The sequence below is a fragment of the Spodoptera frugiperda genome, chromosome 12, assembly GCF_023101765.2.
Source record: "Spodoptera frugiperda isolate SF20-4 chromosome 12, AGI-APGP_CSIRO_Sfru_2.0, whole genome shotgun sequence".
In the NCBI taxonomy this organism is placed as follows: Eukaryota; Metazoa; Arthropoda; class Insecta; order Lepidoptera; family Noctuidae; genus Spodoptera; species Spodoptera frugiperda.
This window is the reverse complement of record NC_064223.1, coordinates 10,288,380-10,302,638: the sequence shown is the minus strand read 5'-3', so window position 1 is coordinate 10,302,638 and position 14,259 is coordinate 10,288,380. Positions and strand designations below refer to the sequence as shown.

Sequence of the window (14,259 nt, the reverse complement as noted above, 5' to 3'; positions counted from 1 at the left end):
TGATGATGAAGTCGCGGCATTCTCTTGATAACAACTTCATTTGGTTTAGGGTGTAAGGTTTATATTATGTTATTGGATGTACGGAGTGTCCTGTAAATTGTAAACCATCCAGTGAGGGGTGATAGGTGAAATCAATACCTTATTTAGTTACCCAATATGTTCAGCGTGTACAGTTTTAAAATTAAGTGGTTTTACCTAAATTATTTGATTGATTACTTATTGGTTTATTGAGTAAATTGGTTCCATAAATTATTATTTAATCCGTAAAACAATAAAGCTAATTCTACAAGTCTGTCGACTGGGAAATAAAATATGGAACACATATTTTATTTATTATAATTATGTAATAATTACACTGAAAAACAGCTCTAATAAAAATTTTACACAATTCCAAAAATGTTTATCTATGTCAGGCAACTATCTAGAGAGTTAAGGCACATTAATTAGACATCATAAAGAAAACGAAATGTGAGAAACTCGATGACATGTCATTCTCAAACACTAACAAAGAGACAAAAGGAAAAAAATACGCATCCGCAAAAATGTATAGAAAACCTGCGGTCAACGCATCTTGTGCCTTGGAGAGGGTTCAGCCCACCATTGCTCCCACCGAGGCAGCACGCGCCGGACGCTTGCCGGCTTTCATCAATAAAAAAAAAAACAAAATTGTCTATTCCTAAATTCAAACGTGGAATACTTCCGAGGCGCGCTCTTTCACGTTTTATTTTTAATGTTTAAATAATTTATTTTCAAAATGGCGTATTACCAAGTGTTAGTATTATTTTTCGCTGCAGTGATAGCATCGGGGACCTCAAACACACGTAAGTAGATGGAAGAAAGTAGACGGACGAGTGTTACTATTTGTGTCATTTTGTTTTACTAGCCCTAAACAATAGCATGCACTATGGAGTGAGTTTCTTTTCAGGTATTCGGTGACATTAACCCAAATTTTCTAAGGGCACAACGCTCGCATTAGCACAAACCTTGATTATTAACGCTTTCTTCTTTATTTAAATCGACATAATGTCGCAGTTGTTTTTTATCGTTTTATTTGTTTGCGATTATTCGTTTTTAAAGGACCATATCTTGTATTTTATTTTTTAATCCTCTCGATATAACGTATTGTTCTTCCAATTTTGAACTCGATCGAAGGATTTTTTTATTCATTAAAATATGGTGTTTTATCGTAAATTTATCCTCGTTATTTTGTAAAAGGCATTATTTTATTTCTTTAGTTTAATATAATTGTGCATTTGTCGATAGACTATACTCTATTAAGTAGAGTGAACCCATTCTGATCTTGTCCAATCATCAAAAAACGTATTTATTTTTTCTAAAGCTATACTGAATTTAGTTTCCTAATGGGTCATCTACAGAAAAATAGTAATAAATACGATAGAAGCTATCTAACTTTATAAATATCAATAATAAAAAAATAACGTCCTACAAAAATTACCAATTAAAAAAAGCCCCTCAAATTCTTATGTTGGCATAGCAACAAATAAAAGGGACCTACGTAAACGAGTTCAACCTCTTTAGAGGTCTAACTATCATTTATGTAAATATTTTTAAGTATAAGATCAGGGAAATTACTGTGATATAGTCAAAACACGGGTTTTCCAAAATTACGGTTTTTAATTAGTTAACGAGATTAATTTACATAAACAACTTTTATTCAAGATTATGTCATCGATTTCAAATAATTGTGAAGTTGTTGTCAACGAAGCGTTTAAAATTAGACTACTTACTATATTATTGTTTAAATTGTTTTAATAGTAAAAATTACATGCATAATTTTACAGTTTAAACCAATACATTAAAGCAATACTGTATATATATTTGCCAAAAAACAAAGTACAATAATTTTAATTACTTAAAACTAACTCATATTAAATGATATCAAATTATTTGAACACGGCCCATGGTCTTACATGGTCCATAAATATAACTTATCTTTAAGCCTATTGTAACACCTTATGGTTACAATATTCCCTTTATGGTTGTAAAAAAAATAAAGTAATTGAATTAATTTTGCTTAAAAATCAAATTAGTACTTTGAGTCACCGAAACTGAAAATTGACCTGATTTTTATACAACTAATTTTGCATTCACTATGTAGTAATTACACAGTATACTTATTAAAAAGTACTCAATTACCAAAAGCTTGAAGCTCACTTTTGAACATCAGCATGATTATAAAACCACACTTTAATGATATAACAATAACAGGATCATTAAATATTTTTATTTTTTACTTTAATAACAGTGCATTAGTGTGTAACGTGAAAGTAAAGACACTTTCCCTTGCAATTTTTTTCTGAAACTTTCTTTTCTTACAAAGAAATTAATCCTGTGTCTAAAAAGAATGCTAAAAATAAAGTCATTTAAGAACTAGTCGGATCAACTTATCCCTTGATATGCATAGGTACATAACCTCATGACCTCACCTGTCTCCCATGGGAGGCAGAAACTTACCGCCGTACTCAGAGACATTTAACAGTTACTTAACCCAGTCCTTAGCAATTGTTTTCGATACAAAATCGTTAGGTACTAAGAAATAGTTTAAGTAATCATGAAATTTAGTCCCATGATGTTTGTTGTAGAAACTCGTTAAATGTGGGTTAATATTATTAGGCTAGGTTTGCAGTGACTCCTTATTTTGGAGTAGACTAGGGTTTCATGTCAAAAGGTGAAAATAATTTTTAATTAAAAGATTTTAAATGGTTTTTTTTAAAGGATAGTTTTGCTTGTGTCTGACATTGGTAACATCTTGCGACATAATGATATCGTCCAATTCACTAGTTTCTAGTTGTCTTCCGAAAAATGGAAATAAAAAATTTTTTACATAATGATTTGCGTTTTTAATCTAATCAAGGCAACATGCTATCGTTTAATATTGACGTTCTACAATAAGTACCTTAAAATGCATTGTTCTCACCTACTAAAATACAAATAAGGTATTTAGTTTAACCTAATACACGAACACTAAAATTACCATAACAATTAGCACAAAAACTAAAATAACTAAGACTTTAACGCGTATATGATTAGCGAGGTCATATTTTTTGTTTGTTTATTTACGTGTACCTGACATGAATTCCCATTTACCTTGACAGTTTACAAAAGTTTACAAAAGAAATAAAGGTCATTGCTATGGTGTGTTTTTTTTTCTTATTGGGTAATCTTAATAACTAAAAACAACCTATTGAAATAAAATGAAATTATGTAATTAATATTTGTAAATAAATAGGCTACAAAAGAGCACCTTTACACGTCAAAAATTATTATATAAAAAAAATAGATGAGGTCGGCATTTCCTAACGGACTCCGCGGAGGTCTGATTCATAAGCTAATCAACGATTAAAATTAATAAATACAATTAAGAAAGTTTATAAAAGTTAAAGTGAAACTAAATACATTATAAACATGCCAAATCGGTTCAAAAATCAATTAAACAATTTCACTTTTCTAGTTGCATCGTCTAATGGTCCCATTTACGAGTCTACGTTTTGCCTTGACAGTCCAAGTGTCCATTTCTCTCTCCGTTTGGTGTCTAAGTTCTAAGTAATTAAGCTCATAATAAATTGTAGATATCAGTCACCAATAATTGCTTTGACTTATAATTGACCACTTAATAATCGTAATTGCAATTAATTTTATATTCCGAATTGGCAATTCTAATCGTCAGATTTTGCGAACACGATACTTATAAGCTTTTTCTACTTACCTACTGTTAACTTCTCTGCTGACTCTCAATACCAATTTGATTAAAATGCCGACGTATAATGTGATGCTGCGACTATAACGTAAAATAAAATATTTCAATATGTACTTACAAAAACTCACGCCTGTCTCAGATAGGCAGGGACAATGGAACGCCAATTTACACAAGGATTCTTCTTGCTATAAGGTGTCCTCTACCGACGGCCCCATTCATAAGCTTGTATGTATATTGTATATGTTTTTCGTAAATCTTCAATTTGTGTTGATCAATTTCACTTATTGTAGGTGTACTTACTTACATAAGTATGTAAACCTATGTCAATAAATCAATAACGTAAACATTATAAGATCAGAAATAGATTATTACATAAAGTGCTCGCTAAATACGGAAGCCTAAGAAAGTAGGAGAAATGCGTATAATAGAGGTTGGGTAATATGGATGCCGCGGCTCGAATCGACGCCATGACACTTGACAACACGCAGGTGCAATACTAATGTCTTAAAACTATCCATCGTAGCGGATAATATTATCTTAACCTTCTATTTAAGAATGCCAATGGCATTAAGTATACCTGTGTTTAGTATATAAAACTGAATAAATCAGTATTAAATTAATTTGCTTGAAAAGTTTTAAGATCCGAAGTAATTTGGATTTTTCTGAATTAAAGACAGAAACACAATATACGGTCTTATATTACCTATGCAGTATAAGAACTAATTATTCTTCTTCATGTATATAATACTATGTCAGCTTCTTACTGATATCGCTCTTTTTTATGTTATAATAAGTAAACGAGGTGACTGATCACCTGATGGTAAGCAATCGCCGCCGCCATGGACACACAAGTGCGTTACCGGCCTTTTGGGGGTTAGGAATTTAAGGGTTGTTAGAGAATCGGGAATTGGGAAGGGAATCTCTTTCCACACATTCACATGCGTTTAAATAATAAATCTCCATCAAAAAATATAAGAACGAAATCTTATCCTTCCTTCCACATCAAAAATTAAAATATTCTATCAGTATCAACGAAGTATGTCGGTATAGTTCTTTGTCATTTGTAATTAATTAAAATTAACACACAAAGCTATTATATAAATGGTCTAACTAAATATATCATTAATTATCATATAATACATACCTACCTAAATACATACCTTTTGGCTATGATCATTATTATACAATACATTGGTAAATAATATCAATCCTTGCCCTTGCCATATCGTTTTAAACTGAAACTCTTGATATTTTACTGCCCTATGAAAGCTTTAAATTACGTAAAACCACACGTACCTATTTTAGTTATAGTTAATTTATAATATTAAAATAAAAATCTGGTAATATCTATTGAGTGCTGAAGAAATATAAATTATTGCAGAATACGAAAGTCTTGTCGTATTTAAAGCACAAATAGACGATCGAACCAAACCTTCACATTGATAATGTATGGCGGACCATGCACCATACGAGCACCTAGCTTCACTGACAGACAAGTCAATTTGACGTTTCAAAAGTGCCTAATTTAGGATTAATCGAAATAAATGCTTTGACTTTGACACGATCGAATATGGCTCGGAGAGGACCAAGTGCGATCGTCTATACGTACGTACTTTTACTTAGCTATTTAATTCAAATTATCACCCTGGAAAGGACGATGCAATTACCAACAGAAACCACAATCAAAATATCGCAACGTAAACTTCTTAAAATTTCAATTTAGCAACTACCATCATCATTATACTCTAATAAAAGAATTGCAAAACAAAATCATGATAATCACATATTGCATCTTGATACATCGCTAATGCACGCACGTTTGCACATTCCTAAAATTATGACATTCAATTTGGTACTTCATACGTTTATTGCTTAACCATCAAAACAGCTGTTGCTTGAATTGAATTTCGACAAAAACTTCGTTATAATGGTGGTTGCAGCTTCTTTATTGCTTTAGTATTAGTGTACACGGGTCTTAAATGTCATAGCTCTTGTATTGCGACAGGAAACAGCCACTCCGTTGATTGAAATTGACAAGATGGGGCTTCAAAACGTTAAAGTCTCCCCCCCAGTTGCTGTTGTCTAGAGATTACTTCCATACTTTGTTTATATGCATATTTGTCCTCTTAAATAAAGATACAAATCTTCTCTGAAAACAATTTAATTAATTAAAATCACGTCTACAGTAGAATAATAAACTCATTACAACTAAAATTATGTCTGTATCTAACACATAAATATCATAAATGTGCAATTAATTAAAGTTGCACACAGTGACGAGATTAACAAAAGGGTTTATTAACGGCTTGATTAATGTGCAGCGGTAATTCGTCCTAAATATGTGATTGCATATATATGTCCTTGTATGTTATATAATCAGGTATGTACCTGCTACTAATACACTGACATTAACTTCTGTCAGCACGCTATCATGTAATTCTAGGCCTCAATGAGGTCAGCGTACCTATTCCAGTCGGTTTAGCATCTACTTCTTAAGTAGCCATTATCTATTTGCCAGGCCACATCAAATGTATGGGACCTTGACCCTATGTTGGCACGAAAGTTTCCACAGAAACTTGTTATTAATCCCACTTTACTTAAACCAGTTAGTTTTATAGTTAATCGTTGATCTACTTCGCTTTTGCTCGTGTTAATGGAGGTTCTATAGCAAAATCGATAAAAATCTTTGTGACAAAATTCGAATTGAAAAGATATTTAGATCATTAGTTAATTGTAGTTTATGGTGTAGCCACTTAAGATAAATATGCCCTTAGGATGAAATAATTGTTAGAACATTATTACATTACTGATCCAACTTAAGTAAAACCTTTGCATACCATGTTAAGCATAAGCTTACAAACAAGGACCCTACAACAGCGATGTCCTCTATACATACTGATTACATTGACTTGGAGCTTATTATTGCACCCCATATAGACGGATTAAGTGTTCCATGGCTAACAGTAAATGGTTTTTGCGAGATCGAGTTTCGCGGACAAGGTCCCGCGGTGGGTCATTGACCCGGCAGGTGCATTACGGCGATCCGTTACTTCACAACCAGTTAAAAACATAATTATTTCTGACACGTTGTAGCCGCGAGCTGTAGGCCCTTCTTTGTACTCATTGTTGTTTGATCCATTGACTCTACGATGAGAAACTTTTAAAAGGTATCGAAAGTGTAACATCTATTGATGTTAATACCCAAAAGTTCATCTCGTCATATCTCGTATCTGCTGTTAGAAGCCCTGAAAAACGCTTTTTAATTTTTATTTTATAAGAATTCAATAGGACGTCCTATAGTTAAAAGAAAAAACATGGTAAATATCCCGTTTCAAGTTCCAAATCTAGTGTTAGTGACCATGTCAGTTTAAAAACTTATATATAAGAATTAAGTTAAGTAACCAAAATATTTTGCAACAAAATTAGCACTGCGTTAGCCATTAAACACAATTCTCAGAAGGAACGATGACAGTTAATTTTGTGTTGACAAAGAGAAAGGCGTTTCTATATAAAACTTTCATTTATTTGTTTGTTTGTATCATTTCTTCCAATGCGGCATTAACGGAAATTATTTGATTAACACTAATGACACATGAGGATAAATGTATTCAACAAACAAACGGTTCTACCATATAGATACTGGTCAATGGTCATATAATCGGAGATTTAGGATATACTAAATCAAAAATGATTTGTTTTTATCTGTCTGTCTTGTAAACTAAAATAACATTCATTTATCATCTTTTTTACTTACCGATACAAGTTTTTCAAAGAATAAATATAATAAACAACTTATCAAAAAAAAGCAGATGTCGGTTTAGGATTAGACTGCATATGACTACGTGCAAAATGTCTCTTTTAACGAAGTTAGTCTCCGGGACTTGTACAGGATAATCCATCCCAATTATAATTATTAACAAATACTCTAACAGTATTAAGCTTTACAAATCAGACTGCTTCATTAGCTATCGTGTACTTTTGAAGATCAAAACAAAGTGTCTCCAAGAACCCAGTTCCTAGCTAAAACAAAGCTAATCACACGATCGCTCCTTCCTAGGGCTTCGCAGAAATTCGCATTGTGTATCTATCAGATTCTATTGTTTTCACCGCGTCAATGCCTGCCTACCGTTAGTCGATGCCAACAGCATACAAAGTAGTGTCAGCCATATTCATAATACCTACGCTATCGAAAGCCTATTAGCATAACAGCTGACTAATAAAATAACAAGAAACGTAGGAATGTTCTATAATAATATGTTAACTGTTAATATGACTCGAACGGTCTGTTATTGTCGGTATTTGTTATATTTTTATAATAACTATCGTGAGACATACTATATTAACTAAAAATCACGGTTTACTCACGTAATTTAATGGAAAAAAAGCTCTAATAGTTTCGAGACACACAAGGACTCTTCATCATAAGCAGCGACCGTAGACGCGGCGACGTCGCGCAGCCTACTAACTCGAAACTAGTAGAGATTTTCTACATTAATTGACCTGAGTAAACCGTGATTTCTAGTTAACTTTATTTGTTGACTGTATTTGTTTTCCTCAAAACTGTTTTCCTTAAGTCTTATTTGGACTTTACAATTTCAACCTTTTTACACAAGCCTGTAAAAACCTAGATCACCTTCACTTCACCCATTCTTAATATAATTTATGATGAACTGGTGCTATATTTGGAATTTTCTTCACCCAGACATATTTGGGGGCCGATGCTCGCGACGGGATCCCAACGTGGACGCCTGCTTACTCCGCAGCTTCAACTCATTCATCGAATACATGAAAGGAGGAGCTCCTGAACTGGGAATCGAAGAGGTAAAGCTAATCATTATTACAAACTCATTTAAATTGTTAAAAAACCACTAAACATGTCTCTAAGTAATCAAAGGCCTTACTAAAATCCCGAATAATGTTGAATTTCCAGTCGGAACCTATTGTAATCGATGAGCTGTCAATCGCACTGGGTGGAGGTCCCGATGGCTACCGAGCAAGCTTCAAGGACATCCAAGCCATAGGAGCGTCTAACATGACCATCACTAATGTGAGGTAAGACCAGAAATGAGCAGTCTTAAGGCATATTCAGATCCCTTTTCACAAGCTATTTGTTGATGATCATTAACAATATTCAAAAATCAATTGCTGTTCGTTAGTCTCGCTAAAACTCGAGATCGGTTGGACCGATTTGGGTAATTTTGGTCTTGAATTATTAGCAAAAGTCCAGGGAAGGTTTAAAAGGTGAGAACAAAATGTTTGAGGCGGTACGAAGTTTGCCGGGTCAGCTGATGAAAAATAATAGCCGAACGACTAACATCACTTGTCTATCTTTTACATTTTGGTCTCCTAACTAGTCCAAAGACTTTATTTTAATGGCATTTAGAGCCATGTCAACAACTATGATAACTCCTGTTATATTCACCAAAAAATCTAGTTTCGATATTTATGTCATTAACCGCAAAAGGTGTTAAAACGATCATTAAATTAAATCAATGAAAACATGAATATCTACCGCTATCTCAACAGCGGCTCAAGAACTAATCATATTTACATTGCGTTTTATATTTGTTCCGATGTATGTTTTAGCACGTACGACACAGAACTCGTCACTCATTTCAAACTAACCACAAAATTACTCAGCTAAAGTACCAATAAAGACTTGGGACGTTCATACTACATTGTAGTGTCAAGTTATTTTTCTCCTTACATAAGATCCGTTCCCACATGAAAAACTTAACAAAGACCATCAGTAATTATACTAATTATTTGTTTTTGCAACACTATTGTTACAATGTGAAATATGAGCATCTATCTCTTCCTAATTGTTATAATTGTTGGCTTTTTTATCAGTTTTGTTCACCTTTCCCAAGACATTCTTAAGTCATTTAAAAGGATTACACATTACATGCTTTCCCTTTCAGTGCTCTTTGTTGTAGTAACTTTTTATTAAGGAAAGAATTCTGAGTTTTATTTCAAGCTTAGATGGATGTTTCTTCATAACTTTTGTTTAACAAATCATTATTCTCCCGCGTTATTAAGCATCGTGGTAGCTTATTATCAACCTTATTTTTATTGGATTGGTTGAGAGCAGTGTAACAGCTTAATTTATAGAAACCAAATGTAGTGTTTCAATCGGCAGAATTGTTAACTTTTGGTTGAAGATAATCACGCCGTTAACTTTTTGTAATTTTATTTTTTAAGAATCGCCTAGATCCTTCCACAACGTCTCATAAACAATGACTAATAGGAATCCAAAAGTCGTAAAATTTAACTTGTCAAATTACCGTTCTTAACTGACTCCAGCAAATAAGTAAATATTAAGACTATTTGGATATGACAAATAATGATTTAATTTATTCTGTTCACGTGGAAAGCTTGTCCAATGTCCATATAAGTTGCAGGGTCGAAGGGGACAAAGAATTGTCGACTCATAACACAAACAACTTGTATAACCATGTATACTGGTAGAGGTCTCTTATCTTATAATATTCATACTTGAAGGGGTAACAAAAGGTTTTCATAAAGCGTGTAAGGTTTCGAGAAAATATGATGAAATTAAGGATTCTGAATGGACTCATGTAGACCATATCATTGAACGGCGACTGGGTTAAAAATGGTTATTTATAAAATTGGTAATTTATAAAATTAAGGATTTATCATCATCTTGGATTAATAAAATTTGAAAAACAAAAGCTTGTCTACTTGCAGCCGCAAAACATACTTTTTCTTTGGCGAAATTTGTAATGGTAACTTTTCCCAGCGCATTACAATAGATCTAGTTCGAATGTTCAAACAATGTAACTGACGATATCAACACGTTGTTAATTTTAACTGCATAATCTGTGTGAGAGAGCCATGCTTCGGCACGAATGGGCTGGCTCGACCGGATTGATACAACGGCCTCACCGAAAACATATGTGTTTGGCTGTGTGAGTGTAGTTAACAGAGCTCTGAATACCCCTCTTCCTAATCTTCCCAATTTTCAACAACCCTTAAATGCCTTACACCCAAAAGGCCGTCAACACGGGTGGCGACGATTGCTTACCATCAGGGGATCCGTCTCGTTGTTTACCAGCTTTAAAAAAATTATGTACAATGTCATCCACCTTAAATACATACTGTTGATGATTGTAGGAAGAGAGCACCTAGCTTTACTGACAGAGAGTCTGGCGAACAATTCAATTTAACGTTTCAAATGATTAATTGAAATAAATATCTTTGACTTTAACTTTGAGGAAAACAAATACAAATGATTTGCAAATACAGTCAGTTTACTTATAAAAATCAATACGGAACGTTGTTCACCAGGCAAATAGAATATAATGTTAAATGTAAATGAAACATTATTATGCATATATATCTCTCTGAATCAACAATATGAATATTATTCAGTTTGTAAATCGTAATTATGACATGTTATGTTTCACACATACTATTAATTAATATTCCTACTCATTAGGTTCAAACATATTATTGTTATGACTATACGTAGTAGCTGTACTTCTTGCTTCGTTGTATATGATCATGTAAATAATTTACTATTGTTCAGAATTACCTGACGTTCAGGCTTATATCTCCTTCTCTTCCTTCCTCGCAACCTCATCATAAACTATCTTTTCAATAGTAACTTTTCCATCTTTTACTTTGCCTTTATCTTTCTTTTCCTTTTCATCTATCCATTTAAATTGAGCCCTACCATTATCGTTTCTATTTAGTTCACACTTACTATCTTAGTATCATAAGTTATGAATAACGTAGCTTACTTTTTTTAAGCAGGGGAAAATCATCCAATCTCTCTTAGATCCGGTAAATTCGCTAGGTAGCCCGCATCTCCGGGTTGGGCATCAGCCCTACCGGGCCCCATTAAGATATTAGGTAAAAGGTACCATGCTTATCGTGTTATTATTTATTTCAATTAATTAGCTTTACTTTATTATCAAACAGGTCAGACCTAGAGACGCATCAGTTCCAGTTGACACTATTCGGGCCCCACATCAGTGCGCGCGCACGCTACCGTTCGTCCGGAGTGCTGCTGCTCGTGCGTGCGTCTGGTGGTGGCGAGTACTGGGGCGAATACGGTCAGTACACACATTCACTTTTCTTTACACTATTAAAAATAAAATAGCATACCCCGTTCGATTCCCGCATGGAACTCTTTGTATGGTCCACAAATTGTTGTTTTGGGTCCAGGTGTCACGTGTATAATTATGAACTATGTTTGTAAACGCACCAATGGCACAGGAGAATATCATAGAGTGGAGCAACATTGAAAAAAATAAATATACAAAATTGCCGTTGAAAGTTTGAAATAGATGATCGTATAATTACTACCTACAAGCTTTTTTGGTTTCTATAGTCAGATCTTTTCAAATGATAAAGCAATAACACCATTTTTGGTAAATTGCAAACTTTACTTTACTGATTATTATCAAATCAGGCTTACTCAGACCTTTTGACGAGGAACTCGACAGTTTCAAGCTATGCTAACACATATTCGGGCCAGCAGCATACTGCGCACGCACGATTGTAACGTTTAAATCCAGTACCATCACTAACAATGCTACTTTGGCAGACTGTGACGAAGCTTCCGCGGAGAGCCGTACTCGCAACGGCCGTAGAAGCTAGCAGCTCAAACTGGACTTCTCCGTCAAAGACATTCAGATGGGCGTCGAGAATCTGCAGAATAGTAACGCTGTCTTAGGTAAGAACTATGTGTATTATATAGTCATAGCTATTATGGACTTGATACTTTCTATAATACATGTGATAATGGTAAAGTTACGAAAGTTAATAAAGTTTAAATACACTCGGCGTCACAAAAATCGCACCTCTTTAAAAGTTCCCTTCATAGTCATTTTAACCCTATTAATCAATGGCAGACATATGACTGTAAGGTATCATTGGAAAGGCAATTCATTTAAGTTTAAGAATAAATCAATGGAATTGGTTTTTTGTTTACCAGGGAATAAAAAAGCAAGCAAATGCAAATGATTAAAAAGTTACATTTTATTTTATCCCAATATTACAACAAATAAGTCCTTAAAACAACTTAAAAATTTCCCTAATCCTTTGGCAGACGGTGTGAAGGCGAAGGTATACTTCCGCGGAGAGCCGTACACTCGCAACGGCCGTACCTACCTGAAGCTGCAGCAGCTCAAACTGGACTTCTCCGTCAAAGACATTCAGATGGGCGTCGAGAATCTGCAGAATAGTAACGCTGTCTTAGGTAAGAACTATGTGTATTATATAGTCATAGCTATTATGGACTTGATACTTTCTATAATACATGTGATAATGGTAAAGTTAAGAAAATTGTTAACTACACAACGTCGCATTTGGGCGCATTGATACGTACTACCTACCTACCTATTGAAATTCATAATGACTACTTCCAAAGAGATATAAAAGATAAAATGTCTCTAAAAAAAATTCCAAATATTAAGAAAAAACACATTATCTTCGTAAAATGTTCCTAGTAGTCAAATACTTAACATGAAGCTATGAAAGACTAAAATGAAAAACATTTTATGACAGAGGCTGCCCTAAACCTGTTCATCAACACAAACGCCCAAGAGCTGCTGAAGGAGATGAAGCCAGAGTTGAAACGGGACCTTGCAGAGAAGATGTCACGCTTCCTCGACAACGTGTTCCAGAAGATTCCATACGACGACTGGATCGTGGACTAATAATAGATAATAAAGATAATCTTAGGTTTAACACAGAAATACAGTGAGACAACATGGTTGGTTAACCGATAATCAGACAGACCAACTTTAAAAATGGTTTTTTTTCCAAAATGGTGCTTTAGTTTCGGTAGTTCGATCCATCAATTTGTAAAAAACAATAAAAGATTATAACAATTTGAAGAACATTTCTTCAATAAGTTGTTTTCTGAACAGAGTAAGGCATTTGACAAGATCAAATATGACTTTATGAATATTGGTGCTAATAAAATTGATGGATAACCCAGTAACATCTTTTAAGTAAAATTTAAGTTCATTAGATAACTTAAGTTGCTAAGAACAAGATACCCACGTGTTTGTATTAGTTGCTATAGACTGGACATTACTTTCTTTAACATTGTAATTGTAAAATGTAGTATGTAAGGTATTTATTTAGACTTCTTCCTAAGGTACATTCGACCGGACGGTCCTCTTGTATTATTAGTTTTACGACAATTTGTACAACTGTAATAAAGTCTTCAAAATTTTGAATTTCATTTATTTACCGTAAAACATGGCAACTTTACCATATTTTGGAACAAAAATCGAAATATATTTTTAACCATAAGACGCATAGAAACCAAAACTATATATTTAAAATTGTAGTCTATCTGGCTCACTTTACTGTAATCGTCATTATATACAAACGCTTACTTTAGCCGTAGTAAAGAAAAAACAACATGGGTAAAGATACCAAATTTTTGGCAACTTTACCTACGCGCCGTATTCATCGTGTATCGCATATTAAAGAGTTGTTGAGGTACAGAGGGCTTCATCTAGGACCTCTTCGTATTATAATGCAAACAATATGAGGAAATC

General features: G+C 33.6%; 1 protein-coding gene across 1 annotated transcript; it reads left to right on the top strand.

Annotated features, from left to right (window-relative positions):
* The first annotated feature begins 584 nt into the window (after window positions 1-584).
* LOC118262192 (protein takeout) lies at window positions 585-13,932 on the top strand. Its single transcript, XM_035573347.2, has 6 exons — window positions 585-821; window positions 8,421-8,539; window positions 8,649-8,770; window positions 11,663-11,796; window positions 12,795-12,944; window positions 13,253-13,932. Exons 1-6 carry the CDS (start codon window positions 755-757, stop codon window positions 13,402-13,404), a joined length of 744 nt encoding a protein of 247 aa, XP_035429240.1. The 5' UTR covers window positions 585-754; the 3' UTR covers window positions 13,405-13,932.
* Window positions 13,933-14,259: the final 327 nt, after the last annotated feature.